General features: G+C 57.9%; 2 protein-coding genes across 3 annotated transcripts in view; both read right to left on the bottom strand.

Moving 5' to 3' along the window:
- Positions 1-189: 189 nt before the first annotated feature.
- On the bottom strand, positions 190-9,839 carry C19H1orf198 (chromosome 19 C1orf198 homolog). Its single transcript, XM_029047573.2, has 4 exons — positions 9,476-9,839; positions 5,779-5,829; positions 2,981-3,529; positions 190-1,959 (listed from the first exon to the last, which is right to left on the bottom strand). The coding sequence occupies exons 1-4, from the start codon at positions 9,797-9,799 to the stop codon at positions 1,903-1,905; spliced, it is 981 nt and encodes a 326-aa protein (XP_028903406.1). The 5' UTR covers positions 9,800-9,839; the 3' UTR covers positions 190-1,902.
- A 3,560-nt stretch (positions 9,840-13,399) lies between these two features.
- The window catches only part of TTC13 (tetratricopeptide repeat domain 13), a 28,526-nt gene continuing 24,433 nt past the window's right edge, over positions 13,400-17,492 (bottom strand). For both annotated transcript variants that reach the window (XM_029047628.2, XM_039914799.1), the window contains exons 19-23: positions 16,529-16,664; positions 15,956-16,035; positions 15,080-15,158; positions 14,554-14,633; positions 13,400-13,623 (exon numbers count right to left, since the gene is read on the bottom strand). In XM_029047628.2, the coding sequence (XP_028903461.1) occupies positions 13,509-13,623; positions 14,554-14,633; positions 15,080-15,158; positions 15,956-16,035; positions 16,529-16,664 (490 nt within the window). In that variant the 3' untranslated portion in view covers positions 13,400-13,508. The remainder of the gene's footprint in view (positions 13,624-14,553; positions 14,634-15,079; positions 15,159-15,955; positions 16,036-16,528; positions 16,665-17,492) is intronic.

Here is a 17,492-nt window from a genome sequence, read left to right as displayed (position 1 = left end):
CCCACATACGCACCGTCAGTCACAAACACACACATAGTTATGCCCCCGCTCCCCACCCCCACACAGCAATGCCTACATACGCACAGCTACGCCAACCCCCATCCACAACCACACACCCACACAAATAAGCTCTTACACACAGCCGCCCACGCCCACAGTCGCACATACACGTATAGCCACAGAGCCAGCTGCTCTCAGTGATTTATTTATTAAAGGTTAATGTTAATACAAAATGTGGCCAAGTACAGTTGTCAGTAAGAAGGTTTTCTGGAAAATGCGTATCAAAGACCGGGAGAAGCAACGCCCCTGCCCCAGTGCCAGCTGCTCGGGCTGAGGAACGGGCACGCACGGAGTCCCTCCCCACCGGCCCCCACCACGCCTACCCTCGGCTATTCCCGGGGTGGGGGGGTCCCTGGCGGTCAGGGGTCGACTCCGGATTATCCCACCCTCTGGGTCGGAGGGAGGGGCAGGGGCACGCGAACCCCCGATGCGTTGTGCTCAATGGGCAAGTTGGAGCCCGGGGGCCTCGGGAGACTATAAAATTGGGCCTTGGCTTTAGCTGAAAAGATTTTAATAAAAAATTCCTGTCCTCTTAGATGTAAAAAGGCAAAACCTGGTTTGTCCCGGACGGTGTTCAGCCAAATTGGGGGTGGGGCCTCTGAGAGGGGGCACAGTCGTGGAAGGGGGAGTCTGGGGGGCGGAGCACCGATCCTGAGAAGATTTTGGGGTTCCGGTGCAGCTTCTGCGAGGTTGGGGCGGTTATTGGCTATTGCACTCTAACCTCTGCTGCGGTCGGCTCGGCCCTTTCCCCGCTGCGGCCATCTTAGAAGGTAAGGATGAGCCCAGCTCGGCCTGACCGGCCAGTAAGGGGAGCCAATGCGGAGGCGGTGGTGGGGAAGAAGCCTGGCAGACTGTTCCCCTAGAAAGAATGTCCCAGAGCCACGGGACCCCCGCCTCGCGCCCCCTGGACCCCCGGACCCGGTAGTCGCTGGACTGAGGCTACGCGGAGCCAAGGCTTCCGGTGAGTTGGGCGCAGGGAAGGAAAAGGCCGGCCACCCTGGCTGCTGTTCCCAGCACTGACCAGCCAGGGTGCAGGCCCAGCCTCGGGGAGCACTTGGGGGATGGAGGGGGGATCTTGGTCCAACTTTCCCTCTCCCTGTGGGGGGCCCAGGGAGGCCACTGGTCCTGGCCAGTCTAGCTCTCTCTCCAGAACCCTCCAGTCCCACACCCTCGCCAGCAGTGACCGGACCCAGGTGGCAATCTGCTCCGGGGGAACCCCCGGCCAGGGTGGCGACCAACGCCGCTCCACGCTAATCTAGGCCTAAGCGCCATACCGAGCTCTCGGCCCTGACCGCTCCTGCGTGGGGCTGGTTCCAAGGTGGCCACGTGGGCACAAACATTCCCCAAGGGAGAGGTCCCTCCCGGCCAGCCGGGCCCCCGGGAGCAGCGCTCGGGCAGGAGGGTGGCTTGGGCCAGGGAGGACCCTGCGGGCCCTAAGTCTGAATAGGCATGTTGTCCCAGGGCCAGCTCTGCCCCGTCGCTGGGGTCCAAAGGCTGGCACGGAGCCCCCGGACCTAGGGCCCTCGGGTTGGGGAGGGGCTCACCCGGTGGTGGGGCTTCCATCCGGCTCTCTGTAGAAAATCTCTGGGAAGGGGTGGGAGGGGAGTTATTATTTATTCCACCGGTCACTGATTTTTTAAATCCCAAGAAAAGATCATCCTCGACCAATCGCCGGAACGATAAGCACGCCTCGTCTTCCGAAACAAAAATTGGCAAAGGCAGTAACATCTTAGCCCTTGGAAACGATTCCAAGGAAAGGAACAGGAAGGTCGTGAGGGGAAAAGCCGGGGGGAAGGGTCACCTCTTTCTTGATCTTCGCCCCCGGACGGCGCGGCCCACCGTCTACCAGTTGTCCAGGAAATCAAATCCCGTCTTCAACAGGACCTTGCTCGGGTTGGGCTGTTCGAAGAGGAAGAGATGGCGTGAGACCACTTGCCAGTCAGAAGTCGAGTCAGGTAATAAGAAGAATGGTAATTATCATAATAACAACTGTGGTATTTGTTAAGCGTTTACTACGTGCCAGGCCCTGGACTAAGCGCTGGGGTAGAGGCAAGGTAATCGGGTTGGACACAGTCCCTGTCGGACCCAAAGTCAGCAACGTCACTGAGGCCTCCAGGAGGAAGCTCCCCGACAAGGGATGGGGCGGGGGGACCCATCTCCATCACCCACCTCAGCCACCCACAGACACGTGGCCCCGTCGCACTCAGACCCGGAAGATGTGATCAATTTGAAAGCGGATTCTACCAAGAGCGGTCCTCATCTCGCCCTCGCCTCCTGCCCTCTCCGCTTACCTAATCCCCGTTCCCTCCCCGAGAATCTGAAAGCTCATCAGTTTTGAGCCACACTGAATGCAGCCAGAAAGCAGAAAAGATGAAACAGGAGGGCTTTAGGAGCACAAGAAAAAACTTGCAAGGTCTCTCTGGATGAAAGCACTGGAAAAGAACCAATCAATTCTACTGATCAATCCATCAGTGGAATGGAAGGAATGTGGGGGAAGGGCTAGGGAGCGTGGCGATGGAGTGGGAGGGAGAGGAAAGGGGAGAGAGGACTTGGGGAGACTGGGGATACAGTTTTAAACTGTTGTTTTCCAGGAAAGCAACGAGGACTGAATTTCCTGGTCATTTCCATCTCCAGCTGGGGAACCAGGACTCTTAGAAGAGCTGTATCAACGCCCCCCACCCTCCGTCCCTGACGCTCCCTAGTCATACAGCACGGATCATCCCACACCCCTGACCCTCCCCCAGTGACCCGGGCAAAGATCATCCCACGCCCCTGATTCTTCCCCCAGTGACCCAGCACGGACCACCTCACATCCCTGACTCTCCCCTCTCTGTCCTCGACTCTCCCTCAGGGATCCAGCTCGGATGCAGCAACCCTACGCCCTCTGGAAACCGGAGACGACCAGGCCAGACGACCTCACCTGCACAGAAACAGACTCGAAGACATCCCCTCCCGCGCTGTCGCTGGCCGCGTCGTCGCTTCCTGCGCCGTCCTGCCTGCTGGCTGTGGAGGCCGGGACGTGGGCCGGCTCGGGGAGCCAGGAGTCACCCGCCTTGGTGGGCGACGCTGGGCCGGGCCAGGCTCTCTCCCGCTCGGAGCCCAGGCCGGGGAGGAGGGTCCTCTCCTGCCGCGGGGCACCGAGCCTCTCGGCCCTGGCCGGTTCCCGGTCCCACGGGGCGGGCTCGGGGCGGAGGTAGGGAGTGAGCCCCTTCTCCCCTTTCTCCAGGGACTTGATCTGGCTGGGCGTCAGGGAGGGGAGCTCGGCCTGCGTCCCCTCCACCCGCGAGCGCTCGGCGCTGATCTTCCAGAAGGACGACGACTCCTCTTCCTTCCTGGGTGCCCCCGGGCCGTCCGCGCCGGGAGTCTTGCCGCCCACGGTGGGCTTGGCCGCCGGCCGTGGGTCGGTCTGGGTCAGGCTGCCGCTCGGCTCTTGGATGGACAGAGAGGCGATGCTGAACTCCATCTGGCTCTGGCCGGAGGGGGAGGACAGTTGTGAGGTGCGGGGGGGACAGGGAGGGAGGGGACCCTCGGTGGCCCCTCACCCTCCCACCCGCCCCAGCCGGTTCCCTCCCCGGAGGGCCGGACCAACCCTTCACCTGGCCCGTATCCCCTCAGTCCTCCCAGATGTTTCCACCCATCTTGGCCACCGTCACCTCAACACGTCCAACCCCAAGTCTTCCTCTTCCTCCCAAGCCCCCATTGACCCATCCCCACTGTCCCCGGATCCGATGACCACTTGCCATTCGGCACCCCCTCGCTCCTTGCCGTTCCTCCCTCCGCTCTCCTGCCCGGGTGGGTCAGGTGGTTCCGGGGGTGCTGGGCGCGTTGAGGGGCTTGTGTCCACTGGCCCAGCGCACACCCGCGGTGGCCAGGGGCTGAGCCCGAGGGCCTTTCATGCTCAGTCATCTACCCGGAAATGTGGCAGCCAGGCAGCCCCAGACCTGGTGCCCGGGGAAAGATGGGGAAGTGGCGAGCCTCGGGCGGGGCTCCAACCCTTCCCATCCCGCCCCCTAGCTCCCTCTGCCCCGGCTGGCCTCTCCCGCCTGGCAGCACCCTCCTCCCTTGAGCGGGAAGGCCGCGGAGCCCAAGCCCTAGTTCCGCAGTTTAGTCACCGCAGAGGAATGTGCAGTAAAACCGGGGGCAGCGGCGGGACCGGTCCCTGTGGCCAAAGCAGACCGACGGGAGCGGAAGTGGTATCTGTTATCTGTTAAGTGCTTACTCTGTGCTGGCACTGTACTAAGCGCTGGGGAGGGTACGAGCAGATAGGGTCGGACACCGGCCCTTTCCCACTGGGGCTCACAGTCTCCATCTCCATTTTACAGATGAGGTAACTGAGGCCCAGAGAAGTGAAGTGACAAATGGTAGAGCCGGGATTAGGACCCACGACCTTCTGACTCTCGGGCCCGTGCAGCGCCAATCCACGCCGCGGGAAGAGCTGCTCCCCGGCCCGGCCGGTAATCGGGGAGACACCCCGCCCGGCACCCCCGACCCCGGAGGAGGAGGGCCGTCGCGGGGCATCCAGGGTGGCCGCCGTCCCCGAGGCCCGGGGAGGGTCGATTCGGAGATGCGGAGGCACGGGCTGCTCAGGGAGCGGCCACGGACCGGAGATTAGATTGTCCTCCTCCACACCCGTAACGCCCTAACAGCCCGTCTGCATGGCACTTCCGGCACCGCAGACTGAAAGGCCCCCGGCCACCCGGCACCTTCGGTGCTCTGAAACCAGGCCACAGTCGCGAGCCAGGTGGGCTGGGGGACGTGGCTGGGAAGTGGGTGATATCAGAGCGTCCTCAACACTGCCCCAGCCGCTTCCCTCCACCAATTCCTCACTGGCTTGAGAATGAGTGGAATTCTCTCCCCGCCCCCAGTTCGGCTCAGCCCTCCCTGGGCCCAAGCCAAGGCCAGCCAGGCTTTCCACTTTCAATGTCAGGAGTGGCCAAGGCGGAGGGAAGACCAACCCAAGGGGCCAGCCCGAGGCGGGGAGGGAGAGGAGCGGGGAGGGACAGGGAAGGAAGGGTTCCCCTGAGAATTCAGAGGTGCCAAGTATAAGACCAGGCTTCAGGTGCGGCCAGGGGCACAAGGACCCCCGAGTCACTGCCATTTAGTTCCAATTCCTAAACTCCAGCCCCCCATTCAAGACCCCCTCTGCCCCCCTCCCTATCCGGCGGGCCTGTTCATAACAGTCGCCGCCCGACCGGCATGGAACTACCGTCCTCCAGTCTAAGGGAACTCTGTTGGCCAAAGCAGAAACTCCCTGGACCTCACCCTCTCCCCGGCCCGGCTCGGGGTCTCGCGAACGGTCACAGATCACCCTCCTCCCGGCTGGTGTTCAAACGAGTCCAGAACACCCTCCTCCCATCCCCGGAGCTCAGCCTTCACGGGGTTTGCTCGGGGAAAGCGACAGCCGGGGCCGGGGATGGGGGGATTTGATGGGATGTGGGAAAGTGTGTGTGTGGGGGGTCCCTCCTGTCCCAGGGTCTCAAGCCCCAGAGCCCCTAACCCATCCCTAATTAATAAAGGAGATAAGAGGTCCAACAGGAGCTGATTACGCTCGGCTTCACTACCAGGGCCGTGTCTGGCGAGCATCCCCCTCTCGTGCCCTTTATTCCTAAAATCCGGGTAATAGTTCAGCCCCTCCCATCCCCACCCCTGAGGCCTGCCCACAGTGCTCAAAAAAGGGATTCTTCAAATAGAGGAGAAACTAGATGTTCTCTCACTTACCTTGGTCTCCCAGGAGAAAGGGGCAGAGTGTTCATCCTGCCAAGTTAGGTCCTGAAACACAAAGCCAACAGTCAGTCAGTCTGAAGCCACTCCCGGGTCGGGCGGCTGCGGGCAGAGCCCACTCCCTCCTCCCCCGAGCCCTCGCCCAAGGCCTCCAGACCGCCCCTCGCTCCCAGCAGGCCCGGCAGGGGGCACGGCCAGCCGCAACGGCACGATGCGGTGAGTTCCCCGGCGCTAACCGATGCTGACCCGGTACCAGAATTCTGGGCAGCCAGCACGGGATGCCACCGAGAAAAACACCCGCGGTCCAGCCTTTGACAACGAGGCTCCCACTGTATTCCCCGCGACTCGCCCACTTGGCTGCCCCCAGCCCACCCACCGACCTATTCTCCAGACCTCCTGGAATCTCTGATCGTGCTCCCTGGGGTGGGCTGTCCTCAGGAAGCTCACTGCCTCAGTTTCCCCACCTGAAGGGCAGCGAACACCTTTATGAAATTCTCTGAATGTTTTATTATTTTTAATGAATATAATGATAGTACTTATTAAGCGCTTACTGTGCACCAAACTGGGGCTGATACAAGATAATCAGGTTGGACCCAGTCCTTGCCCTTCTTGGGGCTTGTCGTCTAAATAGGAGGAAGCTGGATTTAATCCCTTTTTACAGATGTGGAAACTGAGGCACCGAGAAGTTAAGTGACTCTTCCGAGGTCCCGCAGCAGGCAAGTGATGGAGCTGAGATTAGAACCTAGGTCCTCTGACTCCCGGGCCCGGATTCTCTCCATTAGGCCACAATGTTTCAGCGCAACTTACTACGTTTTTTAACAAAGGAATGCTATTTGTCCTAGATTTGGATCCGGTTTGGCTACAGCTCGGAAAAGTGGTGAGGAGCAAAAAGCAAGTCTGTGTGTCCTTCGGGACCAAACTGTAACATTCCACTGACTACTTCAATGGACAGATGAGGAAGCGGTGAAAAACTCTGCCCCAAAACCCAGGGAGGGAGAGAAGGGAGGGAGACAGGGAGAGAGAGAGAGAGAGAGGGAGGGAGCAAGGAATTGAAGGGTAGGTGAGGAAGACAGAGAGAGGGAGGAATGCGGGAGAAGACAGAAGTCAGTCTGGCTAGCCTCTTTAGACATCAAACTAGGAAATTTCCACTAGCTGACCGAGTCCCCGGCTGGGCAGAGATGAAGTCAAGATTTTTGTGTCTTTCGTCTAGGGAGCACTTCTCCGAGGAGAATCCACGAGCAGAAATCAGTCAAACTTCAAGATGGCGAAGCTTTAGGATGGGAGCCGGAGCAGGGTGGCGGTGCCAGGCAAGTGGTTCCCGGGACACGCCCACCCAGGCAGCGGCTGGGGGCGGGCCTCCTGGGCGGCGGCGGCGGCGGCGGCTCCGGGGTGTCGGCTGCGATCCCAGTGCGCCCGCCTGCCCCCAGAGCCCTCAGCCGCTGCCCCTCCGAGCTCCCGCCGATGATGACAAACAAGCCAGGAGCCAGGAGATGGGATGGGGCCGGGCCGGGAGGCGGGCAGCCGTGCCAGGCAGCGGCCTCAGGCAGCTGCGCCTGGAAGCAGAGCCAGGCAGCAGCTGGGGTCCTGAACGACACAGTGGCCCCCAGCAGACCTGGTTGCCAATGGCAACAGGAGACAATTTTAATTTTCTATTTACTTTCTCTCAGGGACTAATGCACAGACTCCCCCAACAGATGGAACTTCTGTTACCTAAAAAGGATTTTAAACTCCAGGTCACACACACACACACACACGATTTTCGATGGATTTGGCCACACCAGGTCTAAGTGCTTAAGAAAACCTGTATTTTTCTGCCTCCACATCGGTCACACCCTTGTTTTTGCTGGCAGTGCGGAAGCCCAGCCGAGACCTTTAAGAACATTCATCCGAATTCAGAGAATGTGGGCAAGCCTGGCCCACGGCCAGACCTCACTCACATCCCAGGGAGTCTTCTGGCCACATGTTTTACGAGTCACCCAAGGCAGAGGAATTGAAACTTCAGCTACGACTTGGATTTCTCCAAGATCCCTAACCCTGGAAGCCTTCCCTAAGATCCTCCCTCCCCTATTCCCATCTCTGCCATTTTCCCTCCCGACTGCCTCACCCATTCATTCCGTCCCACCCCCAGAGCATTTTATTTATCAGATCCCGATATTTGGTTGCTTCCTTCACCTGTAACATATTTTAATGTCAGTCTCCCTTGCTAGACAGAATGCTCCTGGTGAGAGGAGATTGCGCCTACTTACCTTTTTTTTTTGGAAGGTATCTGTTAAGTGCTTACCATCTGCCAGGTGCTGTACTAAGAACTGGGGGAGACAGAAGCTAATCAGGTTGGGCAAAATCCATGTCCCATAAGGGGCTCACGGTTTTAACCTCCACTTTACAGTTGAGGAAAATGAGGCAAAGACAAGTTTAAGTGACGTGCCCAAGGTCTACTCTACTTACTCTTTGCATTCTAAGTGCTCAGTACAGTGCTCCGCACACAGTAGATGCTCAAAAAAATACCACTGATTCTCATCAACCCCATAAGCGATATTTACCGAGTGAGGGACCCGCCGGAGGCAGGGCACTATTCTGGGCTTCTGCTGAGGAGGGTGGCGCTGCCCTGGGGGCTTGATGTGGGCACTGTGCTGTGTGCCAGCTGTGTGCACAACGCTAAGTGGGCACTGCTGCGGGCGGGGCACCGTTCTGGGTGCCTGCTAGAGGTAGGACACTGTGATGAATGCCTGGCGTGGGCAAGGTGCTGTGCTATGTGCAGGGTGTTGTGCTGGGCGCCCGCTGAGGGCAGAGCACTGTGTCGGGGCCCTCTGTGAGCAGGGCGCTGGGCTGGGTGCTGGGGGGACACGCGGGAGAAGGCACAACCTTGGCCTGGGTGGAACCCAGGCTGGCGGAAAATGGCATGAGGACAGAAATTGCTTTGAAATGCCTGGCTGAAAATTTAACCCAGTGCTACCTGCCCCAGCTCTTGCTTCCATCTCTCTCTCTCTCTCTCTCTCTCACACACACACACACACGTACACGTTCTGTCCCACCTTTGAGCTATTTGCCCATTTTGCTCTTTTCAGTTCGACTGGCTAGCCGGGCTTGGAAAAACTCCCTTAGAGGCTACCCTGCATAACACCTGAGGGGTCGAAGGCAGTATTCAAGGCACAGTAGAAAAGGTGGATCCTGCACAATGCGGTTTGGGCTTGGGGATTCCCGAGTTCCCGAATCTGTTTTTTCCTGGGATTTTCCTCCGCCAATTCTATTGTCCTAGGCCGCTTGGCTCCTTGACCTAAACCTCTGCTCTGGCCAAGCGGTAGTTATAGTAAGACCCCATCGCCCCCAGAGTTGGTGCCAGAGGGCATCGGCCCCAGAGCTGGTACCAGGGGGCCCGGCCCCACTGCCCCCACAGCTGGTACCAGGGGGCCCACCCCCAGAGCTGGTACCGGGGGCACCAGCCCCATCGCCCCCAAAGCTGGTACCAGGGGACCAGGCCCCATCGCCCCTAGAGCTGGTACGGGGTGCACCAACCCCATCGTTCCCCACAGCCGGTAGCAGGGGGACACCGACCCCATCGGCCCCAGAGCCGGTACCAGGGGGCACCGGCCCCGTCGCCCTTAGAGCTGGTACGGGGGGCACCGGGCCGTCGCCCCCACAGCTGGCACGGGGGGCGGGGGTAGCCGGGGGCCCCGTGGGCAGCGGGGGTCCTCACCTCGTCTCCGAAGTGCACCACTTTCTGTCCGGTGGCGGCGGGGGCGGCGGCGGAGGGGGCGGCGCAGTGCGCGGCGTAGCGGGCCTGGACGTGCGGCTCCACCAGGCCCCGGTCGATGAGCTCGTCCTGGCGGCGGGCGGGCAGCCGCTCCCAGTCGGGCCCGTAGCGCTGGCGGATGCGCTCCTTGTCCTGCATGATCTTCCTGGCCATGGGGCTCAGCGACGAGAAGTAGGTGAAGCGCTTCCTCTCCTTGTCGTCCAGAGGCCGGTTCCCGCTCAGCGCGGCCGTGCGGGAGGCCGCGATCGCCGCCGCCATCGAGGCCATCCCCGCCCCCCACTGGGGCCGGCCGCGGCGGGCCCGGGGACCGGACGGGGGGCGGGGGCCGGACGGGGGGCGGGGGCCGGACGGGGGGCGGGGACCGGACGGGGGGCCTTCCCACCCCGCCCCCGCCCGCCACGTGTTGCTTCCCCTTTCCCTCTGCTCCCCCTTCCCCTCCCCTAAGCCCCCTCCCCCTCGGCTCCTCCCCCTCTCCCTTCCTCCGCCCTGGCCTCATTTGCCTAGATTTTCATTACCCTATTGATTTGGTTAATGAGGGGTCCCTCCCCTTCATTCCGTCTATCGCGCTTAAACTGTTTTTGTCCGTCCGTCTCCCCCGACCGGACTGTCAGCCCGTCGAGGGGCCGGGACGGTCTCTGTCTGTTGCCGAAGGGTAACACTAATAATGGTGGTATTTGTTAAGCGCTTACTCTGGGCAAAGCACTGCTCTAAGCGCTGGGGGGATACAAGGTGATCGGGTGGTCCCACGTGGGGCTCACAGTCTTCGTCCCCATTTTACAGGTGGGGGAACTGAGACCCGGAGAATAATAATAATGTTGGTGTTTGTTAAGCGTTTACTATGTGCAGAGCACTGTTCTAAGCGCTGCGGGAGATACAGGGTCATCAGGTGGTCCCACGTGAGGCTCACAGTCTTCATCCCCCTTTTACAGATGAGGTAACTGAGGCCCAGAGAAGTGAAGTGACTTGCCCCCAGTCACACAGCTGACGAGTGGTGGAGTCGGGATTCGAACCCATGCCCTCTCACTCCCAAGCCCGGGCTCTTTCCACTGAGCCACGCCGCTTGTCCATTCCAAGCGCTTAGTCCAGTGCTCTGCACATAGTAAGCGCTCAATAAATACTATTGAATGAATGAATGAATGAATGAACGTGGCCGCTCCGTGGCCTAGGACCAGCTGCTTCGCCTCTCTGGGCCTCAGTTCCCTCCTCTGGAAAACGGGGGCGGAGACCGTGAGCCCCAGCCGGGGCAGGGATTGTGTCCAACCCGATTTGTCTGTTCCCGCCCCAGCGCTCAGTACAGTGCCCGGCACATAGTAAGTGCTCAACAGAGACCGCAATCCGCCACCTGTCTGCTGTGGGCTTGGTGGAAAGAGCCCGGGCTTGGGAGTCAGAGATCATGGGTTTAAATCCCGGCTCTGCCACTTGTCAGCTGTGTGACGGTGGGCACGTCCTTTCACTTCTCTGTGCCTCAGTGACCTCCTCTGTAAAATGGGGATGAAGACTGTGAGCCTCACGTGGGACACCTGATTCCCCTGGACCTCCCCCAGCGCTTAGAACAGTGCACTGCACATAGTAAGTGCTTAACAAATACCAACATTATTATTATTATTGTCTGCTCTGTGACCGTGGGCAAGCCGCTTCACTTCTCTGGGCCTCAGTGCCCTCCTCTGTAAAACGGGGGTGAAGGCTGTGAACCCCACGTGGGACACCCTGATGACCTTGTATCTACCCCAGCGCTTGGAACGGTGTTCGGTCCATGGTAAGCGCTTAGCCAATACCATTATCTCCATGTCCCACTCTGATCTCACTTACCTGGGAACGGGGAAGAATTTTAATATAGCTTCGACTAATGTAAATTGCAGGTGATGTCCAAGCACAAAGGTTGGCACATTCTGGGATTAGGAATAAATTAATGGATAAAATGCAAAAAATGCATGGAAAAAGCTGACGACCTGATGACCTTGTATCTACCCCGGCGCTTGGAACGGTGCTTGGCCCACGGTAAGCGCTTAACCAGTACCATCATTGTTATCCTTGTGCTATTAATAATCTCGTTTCTACCCCAGCGCTTAGAACAGTGCTTGGCTCATACTAAGCACTTAACAAATACAGTTATCGTTATTGTTATGGCCTTCTTATATTGGACTCACCTAAGTGCTTCGTATAGTGCTAAGCGCAGCGTAAGCGCTCGATAAATACCAGGGGTGATGATGGATGATGGATGGGCGGGGTGCTGGACCAGAGAGGAAGTGGGCGGAATGATGGACGGGGCCGGGAGGAAGTGGGCGGGTTGATGGACAGGGATGGGAGGGGCTAAGGAGATGGGCGGGATGATGGACAGGGCTAAGGGAATGGGCGGGATGATGGACAGGGCCGAGAGGGAGTGGGCGGGGCTAAGAAAATAATAATAATAATAATAATGTTGGTAATTGTTAAGCGCTTACTATGTGCCGAGCACTGTTCTAAGCGCTGGGCGAGATACAGGGTCATCAGGTTGTCCCGCGTGAGGCTCACACTCTTCATCCCCATTTGACAGAGGAGGTAGCTGAGGCACAGAGAAGTTAAGGGACTTGCCCACAGACACCCAGCTGGCAAGTGGCAGGGCCGGGATTCGAACCCATGACCTCTGACTCCCAAGTGGGGACTAAGACTGTGACCCCCATGCGGGACAACCTGATCACCTTGTATCTCCCCCCAGCGCTTAGAACAGTGCTACGCACATAGTAAGCGCTTAACAAATACCCTCATTATTATAGGCAGGGCCGAGAGAGGAAGTGGGAGCCTTCCCTCCCCTCATTTTGCGCCCCCCACCCGCCCTCTGACGTGACCTCTGGAGGCCGGGAGGGGGGCGTTGAAGGGGAGCAGTGTATCGGATTCCTAATACCGGGCATGCGGGAAAATAAATACCACCCCGAGGACTCAAAGCAGCGGCTTGCCCCAGCAACCTGTTCACTGCTTGCAGTTTCACCGATGACCCCACCCACACATCCACCCACGCATGGCCATGCCCACGGGGGTCGAGGAAAAGACAGAGCCGCCACAGCAACTTCAGGTGGGGCGGGATTGGGATCGTGGTCGGAGCCACGCCAACCACAGGAGGCGTGGGATATCACCACACGCCGCTGACCCTTCCAATCCCGTGAGCCCGTTATTGGGCGGGGATTGTCTCTATCTGTTGCCGAATTGTACACTCCAAGCGCTTAGTACAGTGCTCTGCACATAATAAGCGCTCAACAAATACTACCGAATGAATGAATGAATGCTGTTGGAGGACCCTGGCTCCAAGGTGGGATTCAGAGGGCCGGGGACAGAGGGCTCAGAGGAGATTGCGCCAAGGGGGATTTTTCCCGACCAGAACCAGGTTTGAATTTGTGTGAAGAACAGAAGCAGCAGCGTGACCTGGTGCGAAGACTGTGGGCCTGGAAATCAGGACCTGGGTTCTAATTCCGGGATCTGCCGCTTGCTTGCTATGGGACCGTGGGCAAATTGCTTTACTTCTCTGTGTCTCATTTACCTCATCTGGAAAATGGGTATTAAGATTGTGAGCCCCATGTGGGACACGGACTGAGTCCGATCTGATTAGCCTGTAGCTACTCCAGTGCTTAGTACAGTGCCTGGCACAGAGTAAGCACTTAAATACCATTTAAAAAAAAAGGGAGGGACACCTGCCTTATTTCTCATTTGGAATCCCGTTTTGGATCTCAAGGATTTGCGATTCTGATCCAGGAAAGGAAAACAGGGGCATGACGGGCCTGACCACCCCCACCCCAGTTGCCGGCGGTTGTCTTTCCACACTCTTCCTGGCACTTTTGGAGAGCGTGCAGGAAAGGAAAGAAAATGGTTTGACTTAATCGCTATCGGAAATCGGTATCGAAACTGATAAAAGGCTCTGATTTCTTTTTTGTTTCTCACTTTTAGAAAAATAATTTAGGAAGCCAGAGGTTCCATCCTCTGCGGCCCAGAAGGGCAGGAGCTACAGCTAGAGCTGCTTCGGGCAGCGCGGAGACGAGTCTGTGTTGAGGACTTCGAGGATGCTGCGCAGGGTCGGGAAGGTCTCCGCCACGGCCGGGAGGCTCCTGTACGACGGGGAGATGCTGGAAGACAACAGAGGAAACACGTGACCCCCTCCCCTCTGGCCCTCTGCCCCCAGTGAAGGAAGGACCCCAGGGCACTCTGTGGAGTCAGAGGTTGGCATTTCTACAATCTAGGGTCGTTCCCGTACAGAACTGGTTTTTGAAATTTCATTTCATTCAATCCTATTTATTGAGCCCTTAACTGTGTGCAGAGCACTGCACTAAGCGCTTGGAATGTACAATTCGGCAGCAGATAGAGACAATCCCTGCCCAACGACGGGTCAGCCACGAGGGGTAGAATTGAGAATTGTGGCTTGAGGTGGCGAGCGACTTTAAGGGCGAAGCGGGAATACTTTGCTATTTTCCAAGTTAGGAAAGAATAATGAAGAAAAATTTCCTCCCTGTCATTCTATACCTAACCCTTTCCTGCCCGGCTCAGCTCACCTCTCATTTTGGAGGCCGGGAAGGAGGCAAGCCTTTGAACCGAGAGGATAAAAAGAGGCAGTGTGGCTTAGTGGAAAGAGCCTAGGGCTGGAAATCAGGACACCAGGGTTCTTGTCTTGCCTCAGACACTCGCCAGCTGGGTGACCTTGGTCAAATCACTTAACCCTCTGTGCCTCCGCTTCCTCACCTGTAAAACAGGGAGAATGCCTGTTTGTCCTCCCCCTTAGCCTGTGAGCCCTGTGTGGGACAGGCACCGTGTCCGATCTGATTATCTTGGCACATCATTAGCGCATTTCATAAATATCACCATTATTCTAATTAGATAAAAGCATCTGAGGGGGAAAGGAGAAGAACTAAAATCACAGGGCTAAACAAATACTATTACCATCACTTTTCGATTTCTAAGCTCCCATTTCTCCCATCCCATCCTCTTCCTCCCACCCCATCCAGGAAGTCCCCGTTCCGGCTCTGAATGGTCCGGCGGTGCCTCTCAGTAGACGGACCTACCTTTTCAAGCTCATCCAGCTTTTTGCCATTTTGCCGAACGCCTCCGAACCGGGAGCGGTCATGGCTTCAAAGTCAACCAGCTGGAAAACAGAGGGCCCAGAGGGTGCCGGTCAGTGAGCTGCTGCAAGGAGAAGCTTCGCTTGACTGATTGAGGTAGGGTTGGGAGTTGGGGTGAGGGTGGGCTGGGGGGCCGGTCTAAGGCCCCACGAGGGAGGATCCAGTATCCAGCAATACTAATAATAATAATTATGATACTTATTAAGCACTGACTATAGGCCAAGCACTGTTCTAAGCTCTGGGGTAGATACAAGGTAACCAGGTTGGACACAGACCCTGTCCCGCATCGGGTTCGCACTCTTAATCCCCGTATTTTACGGATGAGGTAACTGAGGCACAGAGAAGTGAAGTGATTTGGCACAGCAGACAGATGGTGGATCCAGGATTAAAACCCATGACCTTCTGACTCCCGGGCCCATGCTCTATCCACTACACCACACTGCTTCTCTCCACCCCACATCCCACATACCTTTCCTTTGGGAATTTTTCCGGAAACTTCTTTTCCACTTGCCATCAAGGCTCCCATGATGACTGAATAAGCTATGACACTACACGGAAAGAGAACCAGTTACCGGATCTGGTCCCACCCCCCTCGCACCTCTGGGCTCTCGCCGTACCCTGGCCCAGCCCCGGGCCGCCACCTGGGCACCTCCCCATACCCAGGCTCTGCCCCAGCCCCAGGGCGGTCCCCCTCACATCTGGTCACGACACCCGTCAGTGCGGGTTTTAGTCTGCTGGGCCCGGGTGCATTTGTGTCTCCGTTCCCTCTGTGGAGGAATCAACGTTGGGGGCACTCCTCTAGGGCCTCCTGCCCATCACAAAGGCCAGGCCCCCATGGTGGGCAAAGCTGGAGGCTCTTTACACAGGGAGATGCTCCTCAGGGAATTCCCCCAGGAAGCCATCCCCCCGCCCCAGGGCAAATCCCCCCAAATCAACTTTTCCTTGTCGGGGGGGCCCGGTCAGCGCTCCACCCATTGGCCGTCTGGCCCAGTGCTCTGCCCACAGCTGACATCCAGCCCATCACTCTGCCCACAGCGGCTGCCCAGTCCAGCGCTCTGCTCACAGTAGGCACCCGGCCCGCCACTCTGCCCCCAGCAGACTTGAAATTTCTGCCTAAGTGGGGCCTTGGTCTAGGGGTGCCCCAGGAGATAAATGGCCCAAAGTGGGCATGGGGGGTGTGCAGATGTGTGTTGGTATATGCGCGCATGGGCTTGTGTACATATGCGTGCGGGTGCATGAGCGCAGACTGGCAGCTGAAGCCCAGGGGCTCTGGGATCCGCCCTCTAGGTCGGGCCACTCGAAGACCCAGTCGAAAGGAAGAAGACTTATGATGCCGATCACCCACCTGGATCCCCTGGAGAGTGGCATCAGATTATAAAAGTAATAAACCAAGGACAGGATTAGGTTGCAAACCACATCTGCCTCCTGGGAAAACAGAACGAGAGCAGGAGGGTAAACATCATCCATCTGCCTATCCGTCCATTTGCCCACCTCGTGGACCTTCTGCAGAAAAGGCGCTCTCGTGCAGAGCTGTTGCCGTCGCAACGGATGGGTCTTGGTCCACAGGGACTTGGGCTGTCTGTTTTCACTTCCTGCCCTTCTGCTTCTGCCCCCTTCCCTCACACCCCCTCCAGTCCTCCCCCCACAGGCCTGGCCCGGGGCCCCTGCCCCTGTGCAGTTTGGCCCAGCATTGCCCCCGCCCCTCTGCAGCTTGGCCCATCGCCTCCACCCTGCCTCCGGCAACCCATCGTTTCATGCCCCATTACAGGGGGACGAGCTGAGCTCCGACATTTTTAAGACCGGCGCAGGATAGGCGATTTAGCTATTCGAATTAAAGGATGGACTGTGCTTTGATAAGCCATAAGAAAAGTTTCACATAAGGGGAACAGGGGAAGGAAGTGGGAGGCAAAACGCTGACCCCGAGTTCTGAAGAAAGAATCAGAATTTTCCCCTTGGTGGTCAGGTCTTTGTACAGAGCATCTATTTCTGCATGATAGAGCTGGGTCCTTTCCTCCGTGGTCTGAGTCTCCACTGAAAACAATATATTGCCGACCCTGAAACAAAAGACGCAAAGAAGTGTGAACGACTAAACTCTTCTTGTCACTGCTAAAAGGACTGGTCAAATATTAAGAGGGTCAAAAGGAAGAAAGGAGCAGTCGGTGTGGCTCCGGAGGATGCTGGATTAGATATCTGGGTGGTCTGTCTGTAGCCTGGGGGGGTGTGGTCTGGAATCTTTTTAGCTTTTTCTGCAGCCTCGGGCACCCCCCTCTGCTCTCCATCCCCCAGCCCCTCCGGTCTCGTCTCACTGAGGAGACTTACACTGGGCTCTGGGGACCAGTTGCTAAATATGGAGGGCGAGACTGGGCTCGCAATTACAACAGGAATAGTCCGAATATGCCTCTCTGGTCCACATCTCATTCCCACTAAATCCCCACACAACTAAGAATTCCCAGTCTTGGGAGTGCTCCCGGGCAAGCTTAGGGTGTTCTCGGCACAGTCTTCCCTGTTTGGGGAAGGCCCAGCTGAGTGCCTCTGTTTCCCAGTCTGTGAGCCGGATCTCGGCCCCCTCAGGGCGCTACGATGAGAAGCCTTGACAGCCGTGAATGGAGAAAAGGGCCGTTCGGAGCCAAGGCACCGGCAAATGAAGTGACTTGCCCAAGGACACGGAGCAGATGAGTGGTGGAGCCAGGATTAAACCCGAAACCTTCTGACTCTCAGGCCCGTGGCTCTATCCACTCGGCCATGTACTGTCCCAAGCAGTTAGTCCAGTGTTCTGCACACAGTCAGAGCTCAAGAAATATCACTGATTGACCGAATGACTCGACACAACACAATTCGCCAATCGAAGCCGGGATCCCCTCGAAATACCAAAGTCCCCTGTC

The sequence above is a fragment of the Ornithorhynchus anatinus genome, chromosome 19 (genome assembly GCF_004115215.2).
Source record: "Ornithorhynchus anatinus isolate Pmale09 chromosome 19, mOrnAna1.pri.v4, whole genome shotgun sequence".
Taxonomy (NCBI): Eukaryota; Metazoa; Chordata; class Mammalia; order Monotremata; family Ornithorhynchidae; genus Ornithorhynchus; species Ornithorhynchus anatinus.
Note: the sequence above shows the minus strand (reverse complement) of the source record. Positions and strands in the feature narration are given on the sequence as shown.